Genomic DNA, 15616 nt, shown 5'->3' with positions numbered 1-15616 from the left:
CAAAAAAAAAAAAAAAAAGACACTGCTTCTGAAACTGATCTCTGTGAAAACAAGCGATAAATAAACATAGAAAGTAAGAGGGGGCATCTTCAGAAAAACGCTCCAAGATTTTTCATAGTTTGCTGCATCTGAGAAGTTAATGTCCTCTGGTTCAGATGCTGCGGCTCAGTAATGAGTATATTTTCAGCTGACAACTCGGGGGGACGGAACAAAGAGAATCCGCATCAAAGGTAGAGGATGAGCCCTTCACTTGCGGCTCTAACTCTAGCTCACCAGTATTTACAAGCGACTACTGCACACCAGCCTACTCTGCACTCATATTTTTAATCCCTCCCCAAGCTTCTGATCATTCGCCTTTACAATTTCACAATGGGGATATCAAGCGACCTGTATTCCTCTCTCACAGATATGGAAATGTCTTCCATTTCCTGCCTGTGCTTAGTTCTCTTCCCTTCCTAGGACTTCAAAACCTCTCTAGAACTGAAGGGCGCTCATCTCAAACCCGTTTCTATATAAAACTGTGAGTTTCTTACGTCAAAGTTCACGTTGCTCTGATGCCCGCTCTGTAGACAGCACCCCCCCTCCCCCCCCGCGCCCATCAGTCCTCTCAAGGCCCTTCCGCACCGGTGCTGATGGCTGTACTCGGGCTCAATCTCCGTCAGTCTCTGAGCAACCCTTTCGGGACTAGATCCCTGACAGTAATGCACCCCGACGCCTCACCGATCTTCCAGAACTTACACATTTGCATCAATACCGGGACTGTACTCTTTCGTGAGGACAACAAATACTAAGATTTTTAGAATTCTCGTGAGAACCACCTTATTTGGCCTTGTAAAGGGGCCATGAAGAACATGGCTTATGTCTATAAAGTGACAATGAGCCCACCAGTCTGAGAGGGCTAGGTTGATGACTGCAAATAAGAACTTGGTCATACACAATAAACCTACCAACCAGTCATGAAAGATTGCAGGATTATGAGGTGACAAGGAAATTCTACAGAATCACAAATGTGCCTTCTGTCCAGGGTGAACTATATCCAATGTCATGCACATGTGCTTACAGGGAAGCGTATGTGTAGGGGACTTAGGTCGTCAGACACAGTGACTACTCAACTCTTATTTTTATATATATTTTTTTTTAAGTGCAAGGAAGAGTAAGACGAACCCATACAACTAGAATGTTCCACTCACTCCATTTCAAAAAACAAATAGCACTGGGGCGCCTGGGTGGCTCAGTCGGTGAAGTGGTCAACTTCGGCTCAGGTCATGATCTCACGGTTCGTGGGTTCAAGCCCTGTGTCAGGCTCTGTGCTGACAGCTCAGAGGCTGGAGCCTGCTTCAGAGTCTGTCTCCTTCTCTCTCTGCCCCTCCCCCACTCTCACTCTTCTCTCCCTCAAAAAAATTAACATTAAAAAAATTTCAAAATTGCCTGGGTGGCTTAGTCGGTTAAGTGTCTGGCTTCCGCTCAGGTCATGATCTCATAGTTTGTGGGTTCAAGCCCTGTGTCAGGCTCTGTGCTGACAGCTAGCTCAGAGCCTGGAGCCTGCTTCAGATTCTGTGTCTCCCCCTCTCTCTGAACCTCCTTGCTCATGCTGTCTCTCTCTCTCAAAAATAAATAAAAAACATAAAAAAAATTTCAAAATAAAAAAAATAGCACTGATTCTAAAGAAAATTTGTCAATAGGCTTAAAGGGCATCAACAAGTCCTATGTTCTTTATTATTTTTTTTTAAATTGTATTTTAGGATTTCAAGGGGGTTTCTGGTTAGTGATAAATGGAGTGCATTTCATACATCACTAATGGATGTTTATACATCTATATTTCTCTAGTGATGAATATGCATATTCATCTCAATGAAACTCTATTTCATAAGAAAAGGAGAGAAGGTGAAATGGTACAGAGGTCTAAAATATATTTACATTTTGGGGCACCCAGGGGTGGCTCAGTTGATTCAGCTTTCAACTTCAGCTCAGGTCAAGATCTCACTGTTCGTGAGTTCAAGTCCCATGTTGGACTCTGTGCTGACAGCTCAGAGCCTGGAGCCTGCTTCGGATCCTGTGTCTCCCTCTCTCTCTCTGCCCCTCCCTTGCTTGCACTCTCTCTCCCTCTCTCTCAAAAATAAACAAGATCAGAAACTTTAAAAAAATAAAAAAATAAACAATAAAATATAGTTATGTTTTTACTTCTGTAACCTAGTGTGAGCTGACTAGTGAATATGAGACAGAACACCTGTCTGCAAAATCCTAGTTTTCTTGTTTCTCTTTAATCCATAGCTCTATTTTATTTTTATTTAATTTTTTTAATGTTTATTTATTTTTGAGAGACAGAAAGAAAGAGAGAGAGAGAGAGCAAGCGAGAAAGCAGGGGAGGGATAGAGAGAGAAAGAGACACAGAATCTGAAGCAGGCTCCAGGCTCCGAGCTGTCAGCACAGAGACCTCGAGATCATGACCTGAGCCAAAGTTGGACGCTTAACTGACTGAGCCACCCAGGTGCCCCTATTTTATTTTTTTAATGAAAGGCTTGTGATAGGTTGAGATCCCTCTTATGATCCCTGGGTGATGGTTAAGAACAGAACACCTGACTCTTCATAGAATGATTCAGGATGTTCCAAGTTCAAAGAAGTGAATGATGTCAGATCATCTCAGGAATCCTGGACGTGATTCTTGGCTAAAGCCTAGCCAGTGCTGCCAGCGGTAACAACACGTAGGTTCTGAGTGAGGCTCTGCATGAACGAGGAGCAGAGGTTAATCAGAAACTGTGACTGCACGTGGCATTTCAAGAGCTGACTTTGTGACCCTGCATCCTGATGATAAAAGGCCACATTCAGAGCACATCCCCAGTAGGCTTCCCGTCCTGGCGAACATGAGAGGTCTTGCTTAAAAAAAAAAAAAATAGTATTCTCAATCATCGAAGTTGGAAAGCTAATAAATGTATTAATAATCCTTCTCTCTGGACACAAATCAGCTTCTTAGGTACCCTTTCAAATCAGAGGGAGCCCTACAAGAGTATGCCCCTAGTAGGGAATGGTTTCAAAAAGGCTTCCATTTCTCTCCTGCATAAAACTACTGATGTCTCCTTCATGTGGACCATATTGGCGTCTCAGAAGTACATTACTCTGAACAGAGGCAAGAATTCAGGAGGACAATGAAGCAAGGGCCAGGCATTCCTGGGCAAGAGACTGGGGCCCTTGCCTGGGGCAGAACTCACAACTCACTGCTATGCTACACACAAATAGCCCTCAAGTGAGGGTCAAAGTCAGCAGAGCAGGAGGCCAGATCTCAGGGCCGGAAGCCAGAAGCCAGGGATTCTTAGAGTTGCCCAAGACCCTTACGACACAAACGCAAGCATACTTCAATCTTTTAAGCTCACGGATTCTTTCCTCGGCTCTGTCCAGTCTATCCATGAGACCACAGACCTTCTTTATTCTGTCACAGTGTTTTGGATTTCTAGCATTTCTGTTTTATTTTTCTTAGAGCTTCCATCTTTCTGCTTATATTACCCATCTGTTTTTGCATAAAGTCTCCTTTGTTTTTATATTAGAGCTCTTAACATTTTAACCATGGTTGTTTTCAATTCCCTGAGAATTTTAAAACCCTCTGCCAAAGCCGAGCCTGTCTCTGATGCGTGCTCTATCTCTTCAGCCCGTGTTTTTGCTGTTAGAATGCCTTGTAATTTGATGCTGAAGGTGGACACGATGCACTGCGTAAGAGTCTAATCCAGTCCTGGCTCGGGGGTTGTTTCTGCTCCTTGAGCTGGGACTCACAGTATCCTCTTCTCTCTCCAGTCTGGGGGACAGCAGTCTTCCCTGTAGATCTGAGAAGATGGATCTAAGAAGAGCTGTTGATTTTTAGTTTCCCAGCTTCTCTCCTACGGTGAGGGTGGGAGTGACAATTTCCAAGCTCATTTTAGCTAGAAACCAGAAGTCCCCCACATTTAGATTTTTAGGGAAAGACAACTTGCTGTAGAAGGTGTTTCCCATTCGTCAAGACAGGTGGCCTGTCCATGGGCGGTGGGGCCCGGATGGGTCAGGAGCCTTTAGCGGCCAGGTCCTCACGCAAAGCCCAAACGCGGTATGGACGCTACGCCGGATGGAAGGTGGAACAATCTCCTTCTGCCTTTAAATCCAAGCGTCTCTGGTGGTTTTCTAAAGAAGGAAAGATGGGCCATATTCCTCTTGGCACAAAAGACCATTTCCAAGAGCTCAAGGTGCCTACAAGTCCACTCAAGATGGTGGTGAAGAGGGAGCAGGCACATGTCATTTAATGACAGACGATGATACGCCAGATCCAGAGGAGTCAAGTAAGAGCACAAGGCAGGAGTAGTGTTTTCTTGCATTCCTGCCTTGGGACAGGCAGGGGAAGTTGAGGAAGACCCTCTCAGGGCCAAGGGGCTGCTTTTCTGGCTGCTTACGAGAGGAGGACACAGAGAGGCACGCAGCTGCGAAGCTGGGTGTGGCGGTCCGGTGGCTCCTCACAGCCATGGGGTTCGCCAGAAACTCCCTGCAGCCGAGCTGGTCATAAAGCTTCCTGACAGCACAGGGCCCTGCCCTCAGCTCACTGCACCACAACCATCTCAGGAAGGCGGTGTGCCCAGGACCTGGCTGCGTCACAGTGGCAGCAGATGTGCAGAAGTCCGAGGACGGCAATGGCCAAGTCTCCCCAAGCCATCTGCTATCCACGACTCCGTGGGCTGGCTCCTCATGGCTGCTATGACAAATCACTGCAAACCTGGGGCTTGAAACGACACATATAGAGAATCTCTTGCAGTTCTGGAGGCCAGAGTCTGAACTCAGAGTGTCAGCAGGGTCGCGTGCCCTCTAACGTCTCCTGGCCTAAATCCTGCCCTGCCTCTTCCCGCTTCTGGCGGGTCCAAGCGCCCCTTGGCTTATGGTCACATCACTCCAGTCTTTGTCTCCATCTTCACATGGTCTTCTGTGTGTCCCCTTTTCTGGTTCTCTATTTCTTTTTAATGCTTATTTATTTTTTTGAGAGAGAGACACACACACACACATAGCAGGAGTGAGGGAGGGGCAGAGAGAGAGAGAGACAGAATGCGAAGCAGGCTCCAGGCTCCGAGCTGTCAGCACAGAGCCCGACGTGGGGCTCCCACTTGAACCGTGAGATCATGACCTGAGCTGAAATCGGACACCTAACTGATGGAGCCCCCCCCAGGCGTCCCCTCCTTTTCTGTCTCTTATAAAAACACTTGTTATAGGAGTTAGGGCCCACCTGGATAGTAATTCAGGATGATCACATCTCGAGACCCTTGACCCAATCACATCTGCAAGGAGCCTTTTTTCCCAAATAAGGTCCTGTTCACGGGTTCCAAGGAGCGGGATGCGTACCTATCTTTAGGGGGCCATCAATCAACCGACAACAAGACCTGCTCGCCATCTCCTAATATGAGGCACTTGAGACCTATAATCAACCAAAGTGCTGCCCTGTTACAAAATAAGATGGCTCTTCATTCTTAGCCACAGGAGGAATGAGGTGAAAATCCCTGGGGGGAGAGGACTTTGCAGACGTGTTTACAGTAGATCTGCAGAAACAGCGCTTCCCTTTCCCTTCCCCGGCAAGAGAGGAGGAGACAGGCACAGGAAGTTCCGTGGCCAGCTGTCATAGGCTTGAAAACTTCTTGGTTCGGTTTCTGGCTTCCTGCGAAGATCGGAAATTTAATTAACTTGCATTTCACTCACCAGCACGTTGACAGTGCAGCTCATGCGATTTTCCTTGTTCTCATCATGCATGATGGTTCGATAATCCAGAAGTCTTTCCATCAGGCGAACAACGAGTTTTACAAAAGTTTCTCCTGTTTTGGCGAGGTACTTGTGTTTCCTGCAGTGTTCCAGGAGGCTGAAAAATAATTACGCACACCTTGTTAATCACACTCAGAAAAAGAAACTTGACTGGTGCAATTTAAAGTATTTTCCATTATTAACACGTTTTAATTATTTCTGGGCTACAAAGTTCATTGTAGTCTAATTACAGTCTCCCTGTCTCCATTCTGACATAAATCCTACTGTTAATCAACACTTACATTTTATCAAATAACACTTTGTACTGTTCGTCTCCTCTGCCTCCTTCCACTTCATGATCCAGCTTGGTGATGATCTCATTTTCAAACTATAATTAAACAGAGGAAGCGTAAATAATCAGCGTGGCAGACATTTCATTTTATGACTGAGCACCAATAGTACGTAAATCGGTGAGAGGCCATCATCCGACAGTTGCCCTACGCCTCTGAAGCCTGATTTCACTTTAGAGATGCCGTCCCCAAGCCCCTGGAGATGTCTGATGACCCCCTGCTCTGGAGGGGGGCTGTGGGTTGGAATCTTTCATTTCCTTTCCTGGTTAATGGAGCCTAAACATGCACATTCTGATAGGAGGAGCAAGAACAGAGAACAGAAAGGCGAGGGAACCACAGGAAGAATAATCAAGGAACAACGTGAAAAAAACCGTCTCGAACTTCATCTCCTCGAACAAGTAACATCTAAAATAGCTCGTTGGTTCCTGGAAAAAGAACAGATGGCATTTCACTTGCCAGCAAAGAGTTCTCTGCAATCACAAAACATGCAAGGGGCCACTTCACTGCCATTCCTTGATGGATCGAGTGAAATCTTTCACTTTGGTTGAAAAAAAAATTATAAAACACAGGAGGGACAATGTCTCCGCAAGACCGGCAGGCATCTCAAGAAGGTCCATCTTTGGGCTGTTCCTTGAGTTCACCCCAAAACTTGTGATCCGATTTCCAGAGCACAGGGGTGGGAAAGGATCTTCAGACATGCTCCTTGGACCAAAACTGTCTCTTGGAGTTTTTAAGAAAACTCTACACTCTGGAGAGGTACAAACCTCCAAAACGTTTTCACAGGGGCCATGAACCGTGCGGCTGACTGGGCTGGAGATAACTACCTAGATATTAAAGGGTCTGAGAGCTGGTCCTTGCTGCCCAGTCCCCCATCCCAGGCAGAATTCAGGGCTGCTGCTGTACGGGATTCTCGCCAGGTGATGCCATGTTGCAGGAGCCCTGAAATCACCCATCGGCTTGGGCCAGGGAGGAAGGAGGCTTGTGAGGGCAGGAGACAACCACACCAGACTGAGAGAAGACTGACAGAGGAGGAACGGAGGGAAACAAGAGCTAAATTCAGGATTCAGAAAGCAAGCACACCCTGCATGTAGGCAAGGGTCTCTGAGGTCCCCTTAAAATACATGTTCATGGGGCGTCTGGGGGGCTCAGTCGGTTGAGTGTCTGACTTTGGCTCAGGTCATGATCTCACGGTTTGTGGGTTGGAGCCCCGCGTCGGGATCTGTGCTGACAGCCCAGAGCCTGAGCCTGCTTCGGACTCTGTCTTCCTCTCTCTCTCTGCCCCTCCCCAATACATGCGGTCTCTCTCTCAAAAATAACAAACAAAAAATTTATAAAATCTGATAAATAAACTAATTAAAAAAACAAATAAAATACATGCTCAGACAATCCCCCCACATCTCTCACTATTACTAAAATCCTATGGTTTTTATTTTTTTAAACTTTTAAAAATATGTTTTTTATTTATTTTTGAGAGACAGAGAGAGTGCGAGAAGGGAGGGTCAGAGAGAGGGAGACACAAAATCTGAAGCAGGCTCCAGGCTCTGAACGATCAGCACAGAGCCCGACGCGGGGCTCGAACCCACGAACCGTGAGATCACGAGTCGCAGTCGGATGCTTAACTGACTGAGCCTCCCCAGGCATCCCGTGGATCCTATAGTTATTTAAGCTGTGTAACGGTGAGAAGTTTCCTCCTCCTGGTCTCTTCTAGAAGGGCACCTGGGGGTGATGTTCCAATGGGATGAATGTGCTATGTGTGCAGAATCACTGGAGAGTCAGTGCTAGACTGGAGCTGGGCAGGGCTTCCTATGGCCGTTGAGACACAGCCTGAGACATGGTGCCGCTGCCGTTCCTATGGGGGCAGCTGACTGTGACCCCCGGGGGGCAGAAGGCAGGGGGCCTGGGGAGACCCAGGGCGGAGCCTCGAACAGGCAGAGATGCGCCTAACCTTGATCACGACTTGCTGCCGGAAGCCACAGTTCTCTCGCACTACAGATGAAGTGGACGCCTAAACAGGGCTGGAGAAGACTATTGATTCTTGCTTGACATCAAGGACTCTACAACATCACAAAACTCTGGACCTCAGTGAATCCTGCACTTCTCTTCTTGATCTTCCCCATCATCTCCTCCCCAAATAATTTTTTATTGTTTGGCCTGAGAAGTTCAGGGATCTCAGGAACATAGAAAAAGAGGCAATTCTAGTGAGGAAGAAAAAAGAACATGTATTGTTTTTACCTGAAGCCTCAGGATAATGACTCTACTATAAAATCAACCGCCTTTTGATCCTAACCCACTAGGACTTTGCTCTTTACAGAAAAGAACTCCGCAGAAGGCAGGGCCTTTTTGGAATGGAAAAGGAGGCGGATCAGGGTTGAGGTTTCCAGCAGTCCCATTACCCAGAGGGCACCCGATGGGGTCACCACAGAGGAAGTGAAGTGATAATCGGGGCACCAAATAAGACCGAAGGAATCAAAGCACACGACCGCATGCCACACGCTTCATGAGTGTACAATGAGGAAGTCACCGGAAACGCAGAAAAGCACGCCTTATACCAACACGGACAAAACCACACGGGCTCTTGAATCCCCTCGTCACCGGTCAATCAGGAGGCATTTGAACTTTAGGGAAAGAGCACGTTTCCCCTGCTTCTGCGTAAGCCTAGCTGTCACAAACAAGGCCAACGCGGAAACGCCAGCTCCTTAAGTACGAGGCTTATCAAATTTTGACTGATGAACTTAATGTTTCCTAAAATGAGTGGATGAATGAGAAGTAAATCAGAGAACACAGCTGATTCTAATTTTACTAACCTCTCATCTAAACTAAGTGATTTGCACACACACCTGGAAGCCCTGTCTACCAGCAAGGATTCGGTGCCCAGATCCACAGCTAGCCTCGCATTCCAGGGCCTACGTTGTTTCTTACAGAACATACTAGAATTAATTTGGTAGTGTGCTGTGAACTGTGATCATAATCAGCACTCAACGATCCCGTCCAAATAAAAGGAGAAAGTCCATTTGCTGATAGAACAGAGCTGATTAAAAAAAAACAAACAAACAAGGGGTGCCTGGGTGGCTCAGTCGGTTAGATGTTGTTCATGATATCGCAGTCTGTGGGTTCAAGCCCCACATCGGGCTTTGTGCTGACAGCTCAGAGCCTGGAGCTTGCTTTGGATTCTGTGTCTCCCTCTCTCTCTGCCCCTCCCCATTCATGCTCTTTTTGTCTTGAAAATAAATAAAAACATTTTTAAAAAATTAAAAAAAAAAAGCAAAACAACCAAAACTGTGTTTATTCTCTTGCTCATAAATGCATACTGTCTGGTAATTTCTAGCAGGTTCTCTATGCTGAGGTTAAAGTTAGCCAGGGTTTACTGTGGGACTCCAGAGACGGAGGAGGCTTACTCATGTGATAAGCAAAATCAATACACTTCCTTTCTTTTCTGAATCACCGGTATCACTACAAAAATGTCTCCGGGGGGGGTCCGACTTAAAAAGCTGAACAGAGCAGCGCCTAACCTCCCAAACCAGCGGCCCTCCAAGAATATGAAACAGAGTCTGTGAGAACACACGGCTTTTCGGAAGGTTGACAGCATTGTTAATTCAATTAACTTTGAAAGGAATGACCGCTTTAACCACAGTTAACCACGGGCTATTGGCTCCAATTTAAGGGATCATGGAGTGAAGGATCTCAGCAGTGGATAATCCAAAAGCCACTTCTGTTCGGTCGAGAATGCACCATTTTTTGGGAAGCTGGATGTAGCGTTCCGGCTATAAGGCCCAGATAGATGCACAGAACAGGCCTGCTTCTTAGGAATCCAGGAATGCATTTACACAAGGATCTGAGGTCATGTCAGAGCAAGGAAAGGGAGCTGGACCAGGATGGAAAGGTTTGCACAAAGAGGTCACCACGTCGATAAAGTGCTTGGGAGTTATCAAGAACGGGGTGAAATCTGAAATCCAGGAACATGTCCTTCTATGTCCGTTAGCAAAGGCATTCCTTCGCCTCTTCTACAAACAGGCCTTTGGGAATGCTCTCTGCCCAGTGGTGCTTTGCTTTCTCCTATTTTGTTTGTTTTCTTTTCAAGAAAATGTGCTCACAAGATACTGGCGGGAGGACCATGATTTGAGAGCACCCCCTGGTATCAGAGAGCTCCAAGGAATCGCTCTCAATTTCTGAACTTCCAGAAGGAGCGAGGCCAATCCACTGGAACCGCAGAACCACGTCTGATCCCTCTAGCGCTGACAGGACGGGTAGGCGGGAGAACGTCGCTGAGCTGTACCTGCGTGGATGACATGAGCAAGCCGAAGGAACCACCTCACCTTCTCCCTCCACGTCCCCACATCCTTCCAAGTCCAGCACGAAGGCTGTTTGCTGACCTCGAAGCTTCTGCCTCGAGGCTCAAGAGCCCCAGGGCTGGGAAGCTATCCAGGCCACACCTGAGACAGGCGTGGCTGCCCCCCATTTCCATGGCACACACGGCGAGAAGGGTCCTTTGGGCTGTACTCAATGACACGACTCTAGAAGCTGCCCTCAGACGGAGTCCTGTTTCATTCGGTTCAAAGCGATGACGGGAGGGGCACCGCGATGGCTCAGCTGATTAAGCGTCTAACTTTGCCTCAGCTCATGATCTTGGGGTTCCTGAGTTCAAACCCCGCATCGCGCTCACTGCTGTCAGCGCAGACCCGCTTCAGATCTTCTGTCCCTTTGTGCCCCTCCCCCACTCCCACTCTCCCCCCCCTCAAAAATAAATAAACATTTAAAACAACTTAAAAGAGACTACGGGGGGAGTGGGTGTCTCTTTGCTGGAAGGCGTTTCAAAACAGAATTCAGTGTAATCAGAACTTTTATTAGAGTCACGGGTGTTGGCTTCCATGATCTCTCAGACTCTGGGCTCCGGGATTCAGTGAAAGAAAAGCCTCCTTCTTGTGCCCCGTGTTCACTTTCCGGGCCCGGAACAATAAAATCAAGGGTTATTTTGCAACTGAAAGCGAAAATAAACCAACAAACAAAACGCCAAAGAATGAAAGAAAGAACAGGATAAAATCGCCACCAAACGAGCGTATGACCCAGCCAAGTGGGCCTGCGCTCCCAGCAGCCAGCAGAAGCCGGCAACCTCCACTTGGGTTATTCAGTTGTCGGTTAGGGTCACCAGCACGGGCAGGAGGAAGAGGGTATTCAGACAGGACCGCAAAAACATTGAGGACACAAAGATGACTCATGTGCTCATACTGCCACAACTAAAATGGGAACTTCCGGAAGTTGCTGAGCATTTCCTTGACCCTCAGAAAATAGCTCCATGCTTGAAAATATTATTTTGCTGAAGAGCCTTTCCCATTGTCTTTACTAATGGTATACGGCCCGTACGGCCATTTGCTGAAATTCTCGGCTGTTAGTTCTGGATTATTTTTTTTTCCAAAGACATAACAAATGGAATTCTTTAATAAGGTGCCAGGAGGGAATTTAAAAGTATGATTTTTTTTTTTAATGGAGCAAACTCCAGTGAGACCGAGACTCGGAGCATTACTGATTTGAGGGGCGAGGTGTCGGCGACATGGGGGAGAAGTCAGTTTCAGGTCAGGTGGACGTGCGTCTCAAGGTAACGCGACTCAGCCGCGGCGCACGGGTGACGTAAGGGACACGAGATGCCACTGCCTCCAAAGGTCGGCGCAGCAGGTCCTGAAATCGTCACACGCAGGAGCGCTCCCTTGAACCAAGTCAAGATCTCCCGAAGACCTTCAAGTTCACGCATAAACATGCCACTCTGGGATTGGGGTCAGGGAGGGGGTGGGAGGGCATGGGGGACAGTGAGCACACCATTGGGATGACTTGTGGTGCAAGCAGAGATGCCCGAGAAGGCGTCCTTCGGGACTGATGGACAGGAGACGCATAGAAGCGATGACTGGGGAGAACAGGTGCAGCGTCCACATCGCAAAGACTCTCAGAAAGGGCTGGAAGGACCAGGAATTGTCGGCGGGCCTCTGCAGAGCTTATCCAGCACCTGGGAGGGTCTGCCCGGCACAAACGGTGTCCAGCCGGCTTGAGGCCGGGCCTGCAGCCCTGGGGAGAGGGGCCCCCGGCCAGCAGGAGAGCAGAGCTTGTGAAAGCTCAACTGCAGCTTCCCCATCCCACACCGGGCAAGTCCACGCAGCGCCTGGAGCCTGGAGAGGCGGGACCTTGCGCACCGAGGACAAGGACAGGGACCCGCCTCTTTTGGATGAAGATTCATGCTCTTTCTTGCAAAAGTAGAGACAGGAAGAAGTGGACTTTTGGGGAAATGTGTGTATGAGATCAGAAGTCCTTCCACTGCAGCCGAGGCCTTAGGAGCGGCAACTCCGCGGAGCTGCAGAGAAGCCATCTCCAACGCCTGCTTCCGAACTTGCAGTAATGGTTCGATGCCGTTGAATCTTGCGCAAAATGGCAGGTTTTTCTTCGAATCCGGCAGGTCCCCTCTCTTCACTGCAACGGTCAGAGCATGCCATGCCCCAACATTGTGCATACTGTACGAACAACGGCGCTTAAACGGCCCTGCTCAGAAAGACACAGCATAAAAAAAAAAAAAGCTACATCACAGGTTCAAAACACAAACATTTTGCAAAAAGGAAAAGCCCTAAAGTCTTCCTCTCGCTCCGTTAGTGTTGCACAGCTGCTGTAAAAGTGAAGCCAATTTAAAGCCCTTGTTGATGTGACTAATAAGGTTAGATAATGGGATTGGTGGCGGATTAGTTAAACAGCAGCCAGCCAGCCCCAGCCTGGAGGCTTCCTGGATGGAGGCGGGGATGTGGGGACCCTGCTGTTCTGTGCATGTGCCCACTCACTGCAACGCAGCCACACCACCACCGAGGGCAGAGGGCACTGCTTAGTGCCTGGGGAAGAGCAGGTGATAGAAGGTGAGGGTCGGCTGACTGGAGGATGGGGAAGAGTAAGAAAAGATTCGTCAAGAGACAGAGGCTGTGGTCCAGGAGAGGCCTGGGCCAGGGGCCGAGAGAAGCAGCTGGATGCTGGAGACGAGCAAGGTGACAAGTCCCTGCGTCTCACCAGGGAGGCCCGGAGAGCACGCAGAGACGCGGCCGCTGTAATCTGCACCCATCCAGCCAAGTGACACGGAGCCTAGTGAAAAGGGATGACCGGGAGGCAGCGGGTCTCGGGAGGGTGCTAATCCATGGGACATTGCACCTGGGAGGCTGAGACAGGCTCATAAAAGAAAGAAATCGAGATATCCCGAGAGAAAAGGAAATTGATCTTTTCCCAATTCACGACAACAGATTAAGAGAGCAGAGAGATTTTTTCACAAGTTCTCATTGTTCTGCCTTTATTTAAAAAAAAAAAAAAACCCTTGGTGTGTACTACCACGGTCTTTGAAGGCACAGCAGATGACAACACCGATGAACACATGGTCAATGACCATGGACCAAGAGATCCAAGAAGCTGACCATGCTTACTGACGGTGGGTTTGGTGGCCCTACATTTATGCTTTTATTTACATATGTCTGAGCGAGACATGTTTTATGGAAGTGAGATTGTTTGTGAGGTAGAGTTTCATGTGCATAGCTACCTCACGCTACTACACAGTCCTGTCCTCTAATATTAGACAGTTTTTGAACCCACCACTAGGGGCAGAGTTGAGAATGGAGGCAGAAACCCCACGGCTGTCCTTCAATAACTTCATGACACTACTGACAATCCAGAGACCCTGGGAACTGGAGAATTCCCTAATGTGAATGACTACTATACTCTTTCTTTTTTAATCTTATTTATTTTTGAGAGAGAGAGAGAGAGTGCATGCACGTGTGCGCATGCACACACACAAGCAGGGGAGGGGCAGAGAAAGAGAGAGAGAGAGAGAGAGAGAGAGAGAGAGAATCCCAAGCAGGCTCCTTGCTGCCAGTGCAGAGCCCCACATGGGGCTCAAACCCACCAGCTGTGAGATCATGACCTGAGCTGAAACCAAGAGTCAGACGCTTAACCAACTGAGACACCCAGGTGCCCCTATCTGATTAAAGAATCACATGGCCCTTTTTTAGGGCTTAATTCATGCAAAATTCAAAAAGTCAGATGCATCTTCAGCTTAGGAAAAGGGTTTTAAACTACATTTCTTGGTTCTGGTGGGTTGGCAACAAGATTGAACGTGATTTATTGCCAGTGGCAGTCAAGACGGATCAAAGCGTATGGCAACAGCATCAAAACACATTGGCAATGTCAAAACGTACAAAAATGTTGTGAACTGGCAACTCCCTTTGTGAGAATGAATACCAGGAAAACTTACAAAGAAACTGAAGCTATTTGCACGAATGTGTTCACTGCACCCTTATAGCAGTGAGGATCTGCAAACAACCTGAATGTCCAGCTAAGGGAATGGATAAGAGAATATTATCCAAGGGCGCCCGGGTGGCTCAGTCAGTTAAGTGTCTGACTGCTGGTTTTAGCTCAGGTCATGATCTCATGGTTCGTGAGTTCAAGCCCCATAGACTACTTGCTGGTGTAGAGCCTGCTTGGGATTCTCTCTCTCTCCTTCTCTCTCTGCTTTTCCTCCACTCTCTTTCTCTCTCTCAAAATAAATAAATAAACTTTAAAAAAAAGTTAAAAAAGAGAAGATTATCCATTTCCTTCTCTGACACATTACACCATTATAAAAATCACGGTTCCTACATTGTCATCAAGAAGGAGGCATCTGATGAATTGCCAAACAAAACCAAAAAAAGGTGGGCAATGTTTACAATGTTACATTATATGTGTGCAAAGCCTGATCTTGAACCAGAGGAATAAGAACAGCTGTTCTGTTAAAACAATCTCTTTAATTTTATAAATAAATAAATAAACAAATAAATAAACGTAAGGAAGCCCTCTTCTGGTATGGAAAGAAAGAGAGAGAAAGAAAGAAAGGAGGAAGGGAGAAACAGAGGAAGGAAGGAAGGAAGGAAGGAAGGAAGGAAGGAAGGAAGGAAGGAAAGAAGAAAGGATAGAAGGGGAAGAAGGAAAGAAAGAAGGAAGGGAAGAAGGAAGGAGGGAAGAATGTAAGAGAGGAAGGACGGAAGGAAAAATGGAAGGAAGGAAAGGATGGAAAGGGAAGGAGGAAAGAAAGAAGGAAGGAAACACAGGGAAGAAGAAATCAAAAGGAAAGGGAAGGGCAGGGCGGGAGGTGGGCAGGCAGGTGGTCTGCACAGGTGCATTTTATTCACTTCTCACAACATCTCTTTGGAGCAGATTCCATTCTGTATCAATAATACAGCTCTGAATCAAAGACTGAAGACGTTCGGGGAGCTGCGGAGGCCCCGGGAGCACCAGGCTAAGCCAGAAAGCACGGGTACCTGACGTCAGTGTTCAAGCTCATCCCGTAGGCACAGAACAGAGTTTCGTTTAGCTTTGTATCTGTGCTTTGCTGTAGAAAACAGCAAAATTCTTCACAGCCACCACCTTCATGCCATAATAATGAAGCCTGACCAACGGAAAGGTATAAACTCTTCAAAATCTATGAGCTATGAAGTATCAAGGTGGGGAAGGAAAATCGACTCTTTAGCCATCAGATCCATTACAATCACGCT

At 47.5% G+C, this 15616-nt stretch overlaps 1 protein-coding gene across 1 annotated transcript in view; it reads right to left on the bottom strand.

Moving 5' to 3' along the window:
- The window catches only part of DOCK1 (dedicator of cytokinesis 1), a 435479-nt gene that overhangs the window by 64450 nt on the left and 355413 nt on the right, over positions 1-15616 (bottom strand). Inside the window, exons 31-32 of the mRNA XM_029920619.1 lie at positions 6036-6121; positions 5695-5851 (exon numbers count right to left, since the gene is read on the bottom strand). Coding sequence (XP_029776479.1) covers positions 5695-5851; positions 6036-6121 — 243 coding nt within the window. The remainder of the gene's footprint in view (positions 1-5694; positions 5852-6035; positions 6122-15616) is intronic.

Source organism: Suricata suricatta, chromosome 2 (assembly GCF_006229205.1).
Source record: "Suricata suricatta isolate VVHF042 chromosome 2, meerkat_22Aug2017_6uvM2_HiC, whole genome shotgun sequence".
NCBI classification, from domain to species: Eukaryota; Metazoa; Chordata; class Mammalia; order Carnivora; family Herpestidae; genus Suricata; species Suricata suricatta.
Note: the sequence above shows the minus strand (reverse complement) of the source record. Positions and strands in the feature narration are given on the sequence as shown.